The 13,129-nt window shown below is 37.4% G+C and overlaps 1 protein-coding gene across 2 annotated transcripts in view; it reads left to right on the plus strand.

Moving 5' to 3' along the window:
* SLC4A7 (solute carrier family 4 member 7) overlaps positions 1-13,129 on the plus strand; it is a 66,525-nt gene that overhangs the window by 18,994 nt on the left and 34,402 nt on the right. For both annotated transcript variants that reach the window (XM_026649369.1, XM_026649367.1), the window contains 6 exons: positions 2,889-3,004; positions 4,487-4,644; positions 6,334-6,421; positions 9,509-9,655; positions 11,033-11,136; positions 12,791-12,965. In XM_026649369.1, the coding sequence (XP_026505154.1) occupies positions 2,889-3,004; positions 4,487-4,644; positions 6,334-6,421; positions 9,509-9,655; positions 11,033-11,136; positions 12,791-12,965 (788 nt within the window). The remainder of the gene's footprint in view (positions 1-2,888; positions 3,005-4,486; positions 4,645-6,333; positions 6,422-9,508; positions 9,656-11,032; positions 11,137-12,790; positions 12,966-13,129) is intronic.

The following is a 13,129-nucleotide window of genomic DNA, read 5'->3' on the forward strand; positions in this document are numbered from 1 at the left end:
TCACAACTTACACGTCTTACATTATTTTACATTATTGTGCTAGGAGTAAAAAGTGAAGAGGGCATGAATTTGGCCTTTCTGTATTTATCTGAACATGTTTTGTTTTTTTCTGTTGTGTACTAAGATGTAGACTTCCTATTTACTCCACATAGCAGATATATTGCATCCCTGTTTCAGTTTTATAAACCCTCCCTAAAAAACGGAGAGTTTTATTCTACTAAATGTGGTGTAGCTGATTCATGGATTGGATTGATGGGTTTATGGGTTATCTCCTTTTTGGTGAATAATATATATTGCAGAGTAAAAGGGAGGAATGTGATTTTGCCATTTTAGTTGGCTGAGATTGGCATTTATAGTAGTAGTTAATTGCTAGCACAGTATAGGTTTCACAAAGAAAATTAAAGCCTATTTAATATCATTGTTTTTATTTTATTAGAATGTGTTAAATGCTTATAAAATGGAAGAATGAGAATTGCTGTCTTATCTCTAAATGATGATAGAACTTTTGGTTCTGACTCTTCTTTGGAATAGCTATATAGGATCAGATTTTTAGAATTCAGCTGTCCGAAAAAAAGTGAAACAGGTAAAAATGCCAAATGATAAACTTATAAGGAGTTTAGGCCTGTCTTGACTAGGCAAATGGTTGTGTTTAGATCAGGCTTAGCTAACATGAACTATTTATACTCCAAAGCTTTTTCTAGTTTAGTCAAAGCCTTAGGCCTTGGCTAGACTGAGACTTAAAGGTGTGATGTTAGAACATACTAGCTAATGCATTCTAATGTGTTTATTGTATAGGCAGGGCAATGTATACTTTAATGTGTGGCATAAGATGGTTGAGTTAAAGCCTAGAGGGAAGGCTCAGCTTTAAATCATTCAGTTTAGCATATGTTAAAATATTAGGGCTGTCAAGCGATTAAAAAAATTAAGCACGATTAATTGCACGATTAAAAAAAAAATTTACTGCGCGATTAAACAACAATAGAATACCATTTATTTAAATAGTTTTGGATGTTTACTACATTTTCAAATATATTAATTTCAATTACAACAATACAAAGTATACAGTGCTCACTTTATATTTATTTTTGATTACAAATATTTGCACTGTAAACAAAAAAATATTTTTCAATTCACCTCCTACAAGTACTGTAGTGCAATCTCTTTATCATGAAAGTTGAACTTATAAATGTAGAATTATGTACAAAAAAGGCATTCAAAAATAAAACAATGTATAACTTTAGAGCTTACAAGTCCACTCAGTCCTACTTCTTGGTCAGCCAATCACTCAGACAAACAAGGTTGGTTACAATTTGCAGGAGATAAAGCTGCCTGCTTCTTGTTTACAATGTCACCTGAAAGTGAGAATAGGCATTTGCATGGCACTGTTGTAGCTGGCGTTGCAAGATATTTACGTGCCAGATGTGCTAAAGATTGATATGTCACTTCATGCTTCAACCACCGTTCCAGAGGACATGCTTCCATGCTGATGATGGCTTCTGCTTGATAATGATCGGTGGGTAGTGATCGATCTATCGGGGATCGATTTATCGTGTCTAGTGTAGACGGGATAAAATCGATCCCCGATTGCTCTGCCGTCAACTCCGGAACTCCACTGCGGCAAGAGGCGGAAGCGGAGTCGACGGGGGAGCGGCAGCGGTCAACTTGCCGCCGTCCTCATGGCCAGGTAAATTGACCTAAGATACGCCGACTTCAGCTACGCTATTTGCGTAGCTGAAGTTGCGTATTTAAAGTCCACTTTCCCCCCCCCCCCCCCAGTGTAGGCCTAGCCTTAGCGATTGGCAGAATAAGATGTAGGACTGAGTGGACTTGTAGGCTCTAAAGTTTTACATTGTTTTGTTTTTGAGTGCAGTTATGGTAACCAAAAAAAAAAATCTGCATTTGTAAGTTACAATTTCAAGATAAAGAGATTGCATTTCAGTACTTGTATGAGGTGAATTGAAAAATACTATTTCTTTTATCATTTTTACAGTGCATATATTTGTAATAAAAATAATATAAAGTGAGTACTGTGCACTTTGTATTCTGTGTTGTAATTAAAATCAATATTGAAAATGTAGAAAAACATCCACAAATATTTAATAAATTTCAATTGGTATTCTATTGTTATAAGTGCAATTGATCGCGATTAATTTTTTGAATTGCGATTAATTTTTTTGAGTTAATCGCGTGAGTTAACTGCGATTAATTGACAGCCCTATAAAATATATGTCGCTGTGTCTATACTAGATTATTTCAAACAGAATGCCTAAATTGTAGTCTAGCCAGGCCATAGCATAGATAAGGTAAACTGCTTCAAACCAGGTTAAGCTTTACTGATTTATATGATCATTTACATAAGTTTACCCAGAGAGTTGCACTAGTTTGGTTGACCACTAGTGTCTTAACCCTGATATGATCAAAACCTGAGTCTCAGTTTTTTTTAATCAAATATCAACTTCAGATAATGTATTAAATTGTGTGGTGGGTGTGTTTTTGTTTTGTTTTAATTCTAGGGCTTTCAAATTTATGAGTGTGGAACCTCTATCAGGTAGGTTCTGTACACAGACCATTGGTGGTGAAGATTAAAATTTTTACATTTGTCCTCTTCCCCAAAAGTCACTCTAGTTTTCTTTTCTTGACTGTTTTGCAAATGGCCACCATTTAGGCAACATCTGATTTTAACTATTTTATACAAACTTTAATTGTTTTCCAGAATAAAATAACTTGTTTATGTTGAATTTGTGGTACTAACATGGGGCACTTTTGTTTATTAACTTGCACATTCGCTTTTAGCAAGCTGCCACATTGAGTTTTTGCATAGCGTGTGTCTTGGTTCGTCCATTTTCTGTGAACTCCATTTTGAAAATGTGTATTTTCTTTAAATCTAGGGCTTCTAGCATCTCCGCAGTCAGCACCTGGAAATTTGGATGCTGGAAAAAGTGGAGATGTTAAAGGTAATGGAACAGGAGGAAGCAGAGAAAACAGCACTGTTGATTTCAGTAAGGTAAATGACATTACATATTTTCTCAATGATTAGTAAGTAGGGCTATGTAACAGTATGGTAGCCAAACTGGTTGCTATTTCTACCTTACTGCTGTAGTTAACCCAAATTATCAGAATGCAGTAGAGATTAAAATTAATTAGCCATTAAATGTTTTGGCTACTTTTGCAGTACATCTGGATTTACTATTGTTAGATAATTTTGCCACTTCACATGTGCAGTATTTCATGTAACTTGACATAAAAAGCCACTGTACTTGCTGATTGAGCAATACATAATATTTTCAGGTCAGATACACTGCGAAAGTTTTTACAAAACATGAGTGTTCTGGGTGTTTTTGCATATAAAGTAGTTTAAGTTTTATGAATTTCTGTTTTTCTTACTTTAGAGACTTAAGACCCCTTTTCAGAAAAAGGGCTTTTATGCATTGTTCTGTAAAAGCCATGGAAATCTTAAGGATAAAGAGCATCAGTTGTGTTACTTCTGGAAGCAAACCTTGTGTACTACTGTTAACCTCTCCCATCTTCTGTAACTTAAATGTTTTGGGTTATAAGAATCACTATGGTTCTTACTACGAAATTCACCTGTTCAGTGTAATCTGTACAGTAAAAAATTGTAATAAACAGTTTGTCAAATTAAATTTTATAATTGTGTTGAAGCAAAGCTAATTTTACATAGTAGTTCTCATCTGATCATGGCAGGTGCCATTTATTCCTACTCTGTCACAGTTTTTATATTTTTGCTTGGCCTGTCCTTCTGTACACCTGCCTTGTCTCCTGTTGGGCAGGAGTCAGCCTCCTGGCACTGTAGTTGTGGCACACTTGGTGTGGGACTCAAGAGGCCAGCTGTAAGTTTTCTAGATAACAACGTAACTAGTGTTAGTTTCTTGTGCCTTTTGTGTAACTGTTTGTAAACTAAAGAGTTCATGTGCTGTACAGTTTTGTAATGTTCCTCTGTAATTATATGCAGAAATGTAAGTTTCTTTATTCTATTTCAGCTGTTTATTTTTTGTGAATGAAAATTATATTAAAGCTATTCATTCCTTTAAAAATATTTAAAATACCATGTAAAATAACTAAATTCTGGAAACTGCATATAATTACAGGAACTCTTAGTTGTTATTTTGTCGATTTGCTGTCAAGTAACGTCACCTACCATAGAGAAAATATTTCTGTCCTGAGAAGTTACTGTGGAAAAGTGATTATGTAGCTGAAACTTTTTAGAATATAATAAATAATAGTAGTTCTAACTTGTAACAATAAAAGAAATGTACTAATAAAATACTACTGACAGACATATTTTATACACATCATATGCTTGTCTTTTCTGTTCCTGTACATGTGAAATATTTCTTTTGCATTTATATTGTTTTAATCAAAACAAGAGTTGAACAGTCAATACTCTTCTTAGTTTTTAAAAATTCTTTGTAGAATTATCAATAAGAATTGTAAAGAAATAAGCAATTGTTTCATCTCTATATAATAGGTTGATATGAACTTCATGAGGAAAATTCCCACAGGAGCAGAAGCATCAAATGTGTTGGTGGGAGAAGTAGATTTTTTGGAAAGACCAATCATTGCTTTTGTGAGACTGTCCCCTGCAGTGCTTCTTTCAGGTCTCACAGAGGTTCCTGTTCCTACACGGTAAAGAAATCCTTGATTAATATGCATTTTCTCACACAATAAAGTAACAGCCCTTCAGTGTTCAAGCAGAGCAGAGACCAGAGTTTAGATTGTGAACTCATTGGGACAGTAACTGTCTTACTGTCTTAAATCTCTGTCTTGCATGGCAAGCAATTGTTGCAAATTTGTGTAATGAGGGCCATCTAAACCTCCTCCCAAAACTTTGAAAAATAATATTTTTAGAACTATTTACGAAGTTTGAAACTGACAATCCAGGTGGGTGTAGGAAGGATGGATCTCAGAGCTGCTGGTCCTCTTCTTACACCGTTTTAACTGTGTGACTAAGAAGACTTAGGTTTTCCCCTCTCCTTCCCCCCCGTTAACATGACAATGGACATAGTCCATTGAGTCTTGAAGTACACCTCTACCCCGATATAATGCTGTCCTCGGGAGCCAAAAAAACTTACCGTGTTATAGGTGAAACCGCGTTATATTGAACTTGCTTTGATCCGCTGGAGTGCGCAGCCCCGCCCCCCCGGAGCGCTGCTTTACCGCGTTATATCCGAATTCATGTTATATCGGGTCACGTTATATCGGGGTAGAGGTGTATGTGTACTCTGTATAGAGTGCTCTATTGTGAAAACACACCTAGAGTGTGGGAAACTTATTTGATCATGTGATATCTAGAGTGCACATTCTAATATGTATTTACATGTGAATACAGATGTTAGTTTGCAAATCTGATACCAAAGTGAAATACATTTACACCTTTCTTTTTCTAATGGCTAGGAAGTGCAAAGTGAAAGTTGGGTATAATCCTTCTCTTCTCCAGTCCCTACCAATGGTATGGCTTTAAGGGAAAAATTTTCAATACTTCGGTGTTAATCACTGAGGATGAAATTCACCTTCACTGGCACAGGAAGTGTATGTTGGATCTGCCTGCACTAGTATTCTGAGGCCCCCCAGGGGAGGGCAGGTTAATATTTTTGTTTGTAATTGAATGTGTCTGCTGGGACTTAATGTTGAAAGCAGTTTGATAAATTGAAAATTAAATACATTTGGTAGACAAAAATGTGACTAATCTGATGTGGGATTATGTGAAATGATTTTCAATATAATTTTTTATGAACTTATTTATACAGCACACTGCTCCAGACACAGTAGGGCTAAATCATTTGATGCATGTTTTCACCAAATTCACTTAGAGCTGCCATCAGAGAAAAAATATGTGCATTGGGTTATTGTTGGAGAAGGGTAAAACCTGTGAATGTTTGGTTTGGTTTTATATCTAAAATGCAATTGCAGTTTCTTCAAAGAACTTATCTGGAGATTTTCTTACAAGGACAGTGTGGAAAATTGAACTTAATGGCTTTCAATATAAATATTACATACTACTAATCTTTACAATATTCTTCTAACTGAATTACCTGGTTTTGAAAATTCTTTTTAAAAAACGGCAACACTGCTTTAATTTTTCACAGGAAATAGTTCCAAAATTACAGCAATTTAAATCTTTGTGTTCTATTTGTGTAGCTAAAACATCATCCATTTTATCAGTACCAAAATGATGAGCCTACAAATTATGAATTCTAATATTTGATTTGAAGTAGCCGCCTCAGATTTGATTTGAGCAGTTGGCTTTTTACAAAAGGTTTAAGGCGAAATAACTCTGCTCTCCTGGTCTCCTCTCCTGTCTAATTTTTCCTACAGGTTCTTGTTTCTGTTACTGGGTCCAGCTGGCAAGGCACCACAGTATCATGAAATCGGAAGATCAATAGCAACGCTTATGACTGATGATGCAAGTAGTATATATTTACAATCCATTGAAAGCAAACCTGAGTGTTGAATAAAAATTTGCATTGCAGAACTCTGAAATCATGTTCTCACAGACTATGCTTAATGAAATCTCTTTACAACCTATAATTCACAGATACCTGGCACAATCAAATTAACTTTATATAAAGAACAATGAAGACACAATCCACAGAAACGAGGATGGATGTATAATAGCAATTTAATTTTATTACTTGCCTTTCTTGTAGAACGATCCCAAAAGTACTTACAGAAAGATATACAAGCTATATATATCTTTAACCTACCACTTAAATGTGGCCACTTGTTCTGTGAATGATGGTAGCTATTAAACAATACATCATAATGGTACGCAGCAGTTCAGGACAGAAAATTAAGAATGTTGCATAAAACTCAAACACTGAATGGGTATTTTTAGATGGGCAGAATGTAAAGGCCAAAATTGAAATTTTGCCAGACACTTGAATTAATACTTCTAGTCTTCTGTGAAGTGCTGTGAGGTCTTTAAAGAGAACTGGGGATCAGGATCTAATTTATTTCTCATTCAAAAGAAGACACCTCCCACAGCATATTTGGATATTGTTTCAATACTGAATTCTCACTATTAGAGTAAGTTAACTGAAATGTTCAGGCCGCCCAGAGGATTCAGGGGGCCTGGGGCAAAGCGGGGGAACTGCGGAGCTTGTACTCACCCGGCGGCGGTCCGGGTCTTCGGCGGCATTTTGGTGGAAGGGGGCCCTTCAGTCGCTCCGTGTCTTCGGCAGCACTGAAGGACCCCCCGCCGCCGAAGACCTGGACTGCCGCCGGGCCAGGGCTCGCGGGGCATTTCGGCGGCGGGTGGGGGGGCCCTTCAGTCGCAAATTGCCCCACTTTTCCCCCCCCCCCCCCCGGGTGGCCCTGGAAATGTTAGCATTTCTTTAGGTAACAGCAATTTTAAACTTTTGAATTTTAATCCAGAAATATTTCTAAAATTATGGTATTTAATTAGGGCTTCTGGTTTTAGGTGTGTATTTTTAGGAACATAATAGTTTACTGGGAATAAAAATGGACTTGATCAGTGTTTAGCAAATGAATTTTATAAAACATTTAATATAGAATATTTAAAAATTCCAGAATTATATAATTTTTTTCTCCCTCTGAAGACCTGCATTTCTGGAGATTAACTTCCAGTACATATAGCAGCTCTTTAGGATCTGCCTCTGCAAACAATTTCTAATACAAACTAAACTTATCATTTTTAATGGGTAAAACTCCACCAAAGGAAAAGTGTGATTCGTTTTTTTTAAAATTAAGCCTTATCTGTTTAACTTGAAACCAGAAACCCCAAGTTAAGACGGTCACTCATTGGTTTGTGAAACTGAATATAGTCTGAGATTCTTTTCAAAAGCAAAAGTTCCATTACCTTTAAAGAGAGTGTGATTTGGCTCTGTATTTTCTACATTTGTAAGACGCCACCCAGAATACATGAAATTTAAGGACATGTAGTGGATGAATATGAAGTTCCTCATTTAAGCAGTATGCATATTTTGACATTGAATTAGTTTTAAATAGCTTGAACGTATTAATTCAGGGGTGGCATACACAACTGACTGTGGTGCATTGAACTATTACTGAATCAGAGTTTAGTAACTGTAAATCTAATTTGATTTATTGAATGTTATGAGGATGAGGTATTTAATATTTACAAACATTTACTGAATTAATCCTCACACTATCCCTGTGACGTCTAAAATGTATAATCCCTATTTTGTACATAGGGAAACTGTTTCTTTGAAAGGGGAAGCTCGGGGGAGGGGAGGTTTCCCGGGTGAGGGGAGTGAGTCTCAGCGGGGGTGAGGAGGGGTTTGGGTGTAGGGGCATCTGGATGCATGGGGGTTGGGCGGACAGGGGGAGTAGCAACCTGTACAGTGACCCCTCCCCCCACCTGCACACCCAGAACCCCCCCGCACTGAGTCCCCTCCACATCAGGAGCCTCCTGCACCCAGAACTCCCCCCTCCACTGAGCCCCCCAAATTCCCATCCCTGCTGAGCCTCCCCCACTGCATCAAGAGCCCTCCACCCCACTGAGCCCCAACCAGCTACACCCTGACCCCCACCCCACCAAGTCCCACTCTCCCAGTCCCCCCACCCCACTAAGCCCTAACTACCTTCACCTGGACTCCCTGCAGAGTCCCTTTCCCCCTGCACCCAGAATGCCACACCAAGCCCCTGTACATCCAGATTCCCCCCTGCACCCAGACCCCCCACCGAGCTGCTCATATCCAGATTGTGCCACACAGAACTCTTGAGGGAGTTCTGCGCCAAAAAAAATAAAATTCTGCAAAGTTCTGCATATTTTAATTGTCAAAATAACACAGAAACACAACAACAAAATAATCACACCATTTTCATTTTGGTAACATTTCAAAATACTTGTCAGTAAATAATTGAAAATGGTGTGTTTATATTGTGTTATTTTGACATATAAAATACGCAGAAGTTTGCAGAATTTTAAAATATTGTGTACAGAATTTTTAATTTTTTGGAGCAGAATATTTAATTTTTTGGTACAGAATTCCCTCAGGAGTATGTTCTTGTTTCTCTAATCCTCTCTGCATCTCTGTTATTTGTTTGCCATCATTTTGTAAAATATGAATTGAGACATCTGACTGCAGTAAAATGCTGAGAGAAATGCAAAAAGTAATCAGCACAACTATTGTAAAGAAAAGATGGATTTTTGGATGTTTTGATTAAATAAACTAGTGTCTTGTTTATAACATAGTCAAGAACACTTCAAAAATATTTGGAACCACATTTACATACACACATACATATATGCACAAGGTTATGTATGCAAGCACTCATGCACACACGAAAGAATTTGCATGTGCAAAACCCGCCAACTACACGTACAGTTGTTAATCTTTGAAAAAGGCTTGTACAAACCTATTTACATGCAAAATTGCAAGTGCACAAGTAAAAGCCTAGTTGAGACCCATGGAAAATTTGCCTATGACTTTTTTACTCAAGTGTCCCTCTAAGGGGTTGCTCTTACCCAGCATTCATTTGTGTGTGTATTTTTCCCCCAATAAAGGTTTTCCATGATGTTGCTTATAAAGCTAAAGACCGTAATGATCTGTTATCAGGAATTGATGAATTTTTAGACCAAGTGACTGTCCTGCCTCCAGGAGAGTGGGATCCGTCTATACGCATTGAGCCACCAAAAAGTGTTCCTTCCCAGGTAAGAGCTTTTACAGTATTATGATCTGTGATTTGTTTCTAAAATACATTTCCAAATGCAATCCAAAACTTATAATAATATATTGATATTTATTAGAGCAGCAGTACCCTCCTCCCCTTTCAATTTGGGAGAAAGATTAGACCCTCTGTAAAATAACACTAGCTGTATTACCTTAACTTGTTTATCTCTTCTCCTCTGTTTTTGTTTGAAATCAATTTTATTAATTTCTCTAATCTTGATACGCACTTTTGAGTGTTACTCTGAAATTGTATTTTGGTATTTTTGTAATAAAAAGTTCTGTTATGTGAAACTAATGTTTATAAACTAGACTACTGAAGTTTTTCCAAAGGAAAATGGAAACAAAAATTAAAAACAAATGTAGGTAGGGGAAATCTGGGTTAGAAAATGAAAACTCTGTAAATTATATGTGAAAAATAAAAATGGATAATATTAATGCATTATGCTATGTTTGGAATGAGAATTTCGATCCCAAACACGGTCTTCTGCTTGTTGTTCTAAAGAGTGTTTTGTGCTGCTATTATGCTGCACCACACAGGCGTCTTAGGGTGGGAAATTGTGCTCTAAAGAAAACCTGATTAGTTCTCATAGTTGAGGGAAATTGCTGCAGCAAGGGCCTGGCACAGTGAGGGACAGAGGCTCCCCTTTTGGAGGGCTGGTCGTATACTCTGTCAGGTGGTAACAATCTTGGAGAGGTTTAAAGAGAAGGAGAAATTTAAAAGGGGGGAAATGTAGCTTATTTATCAAGTAATGTGAAGTTAAAACCTTGGGCTCCTTGCAGCTGGGTTTTGGTTTCCAAAGAAAGGAGGTGAGTTGATGTTGTGTGGTATGAGTTAGACAAAGGAAGCCTGTGGTATTTGTGTGCTGTCGGTGGACCTTGCTGAGTATAAGGAGCTAAGTTTTTACATTTCCATATAAAAAGCAAAACTGTCTCCATAATGAGGTGGGGTGTGTGCATTCGTGTTTACATTACCATGTGTATGCACACATGATATAGCATATATGTAATCAATATATAATACATACATAATTTTTAGGTATAACTATTATATCTGAACCGTGTATATCTTGCCATTAAAATGTATTGTTAATTGAGCTATGAATTCACTCCTCAGAGGCCATGTGATACAGGAAAGTGTATACAGAGATACTATTGCCTTTTGGGAACTTTATTTACAAATATAATCCATATCATGTTGTACATTTGTATTGTAAATATTTATAAAACACCTTGTATTAAAATATTTTAAAATATTTTATTTTGGAAGTATTGGGCCTTTGCAAACTTTTCCTGACCAGAGGCTTTTTAATAAAAGGTGACCCTAAAGTAAAATGTTTTTATGTACTTTCCTTACATAGGAGAAAAGAAAGATACCTAAATTTCCAAATGGATCTACTTCTACAGGAGAAATTCTCAAACAGGAGAGCCATCATGCTGGACCTGAGCTACGGAGGACTGGAAGGTGGGTTTGCTTACCTAAATACTAGTCATCACAAAAAAATACAAGCAATAAATCATTAATATGATTACCATTTTGTAGAATGATACGTTTAAATCTTTTAAATTCATGGTAAAACATCCTTTTTCCTTTTCAAGTGATTGGTTCTTGCCTATGATTGTTGTCTGCTTAAAGCATTATCAACCCTGTGGCAATATTCCTCAACACACTTGTGAAGGATTTCATAGTATGAGGATGCCTCCTTTAACTGACTAAATTTTCAAAATATATTTTTAATTTTTAAACTATTATAAAGCATGCATTTATCATGAGTGTAGCAGCAATTTGGAAATTGTCTATATTGGGCTGGATATTCAAAATATTGCATAGGTACAAATCAATGTCTAAACTATTTTCTAGAACCCATAGAAGAATATTTAAAAGAGGAGGTCAATCTTTATATGCAGCATCATATAACAAGAATCATAGCTTCCAAAGACCAATGGAATATGGGCAAAGTAGTGACTTTTAGACCTGCAAAAAATTCAAAGAAAATTCTTGTAGATGAGTTGCATTTCTTGTCTGGAAATTTTAGTAAACTCAAATCCTTGGCTAAAAATTTGGATTGCCTACAAATTAGAAAAACAACTGACAAGACTTAACCAATCTTAATCTTCACTAAAATTTTATTGCAGGTTTTGATCAGCTGCAAAAAAACTATAGAGGTTCAAGAGTTAATATGCCACAGGCAAATAAATTTTCAACAGCATGAATTTAGTGATACTTTTCCAGAGAGAACCTGTCACCATATGAGCTGACTATGTTTTCAGCTCCAGTATTATGCCCTATACCAGGGGTGGGCAAACTACGGCCTGCGGGCTGTTTTAAGCCAGCCCGCGAGCTCCCGCTGGGAAGTGGGGTCTGGGGCTTGCCGTGCTTCGGCGCTCCTGCCGGGAAGCAGGGTCGGGGGCCGCAGCATGTGGCTCCCGGGGGCCGTGGCATGGCCCCACTCCGACTCCTACGCACTCCAATGGCCCCCCTCCAGCGCTCCAATGGGTGCAGAGCCGCCTGGCCGCGCCTCCACGTAGGAGCAGGATAAGCTACATGCCGCTGCTTCTGGGAGCCACTTGAGGTAAGTGCCGCTGGGAGCCTGCACTCCTCGTTTTTGGCCCCCAACCAGAGCCCTCACCCCCTCCCACACCCCAACCCCAATTTTGTGAGTATTCGTGACCCACCATACAATTTCTATTCCCAGATGTGGCCCTCGGGCCAAAAAGTTTGCCTACCCCTGTCCTAGAAGCTGGATTTTAAATATTCTTTTTGTGCTTATTATGTGTTTTGATGACCACTTCATTCAGATGTGGGCTTCCCAAAACATTGTTTGGGCAGAATGATTTGTCGAGATCTTTTGAGTGTCTAGCCCATTATATGCAAAATAGCTAGCCAGCATTTTAAAATATATGGTTAAATATAAACCACGTAATTTTTTTATACAATTAACTGAATTGGAATTGACTAAATTAGTTTACGTTTTAATCTGTGTTGTATTTTAAATTGGATTATGAAATGGTTAACTTTGTGCTGGCAATCGGCATTGGCAGTCTTGTGTAGCCCATAGTTTTAAACTAGCTAGAATCCTTTAGTGTACAGTTTGACGAGTTTCATCTCACCTATTTAGGCTTTTTGGTGGTTTGATACTTGACATCAAAAGGAAAGCACCTTTTTTCTTGAGTGACTTCAAGGATGCATTAAGCCTGCAGTGCCTGGCCTCGATTCTTTTCCTATACTGTGCCTGTATGTCTCCTGTAATCACTTTTGGAGGGCTCCTGGGAGAAGCTACAGAAGGCAGAATAGTGAGTACAAAGAATGGTAGTGGCCAGGCTTTTAGATCTTCAGAGGCAAGTGACTGTGTGCATTTGTCTCATTTATTCATACTTTTATTTGAAGAGTTTATCCGCAGCACTTGATTAGCCTGCCCCAAAGCAGACATTCCCCAAAAGGTAATTGCTGTGGAAAA

This window comes from Terrapene carolina, unplaced genomic scaffold (assembly GCF_002925995.2).
Source record: "Terrapene carolina triunguis isolate 2854851 unplaced genomic scaffold, T_m_triunguis-2.0 Scaffold84, whole genome shotgun sequence".
Lineage (NCBI taxonomy): Eukaryota > Metazoa > Chordata > Testudines > Emydidae > Terrapene > Terrapene triunguis.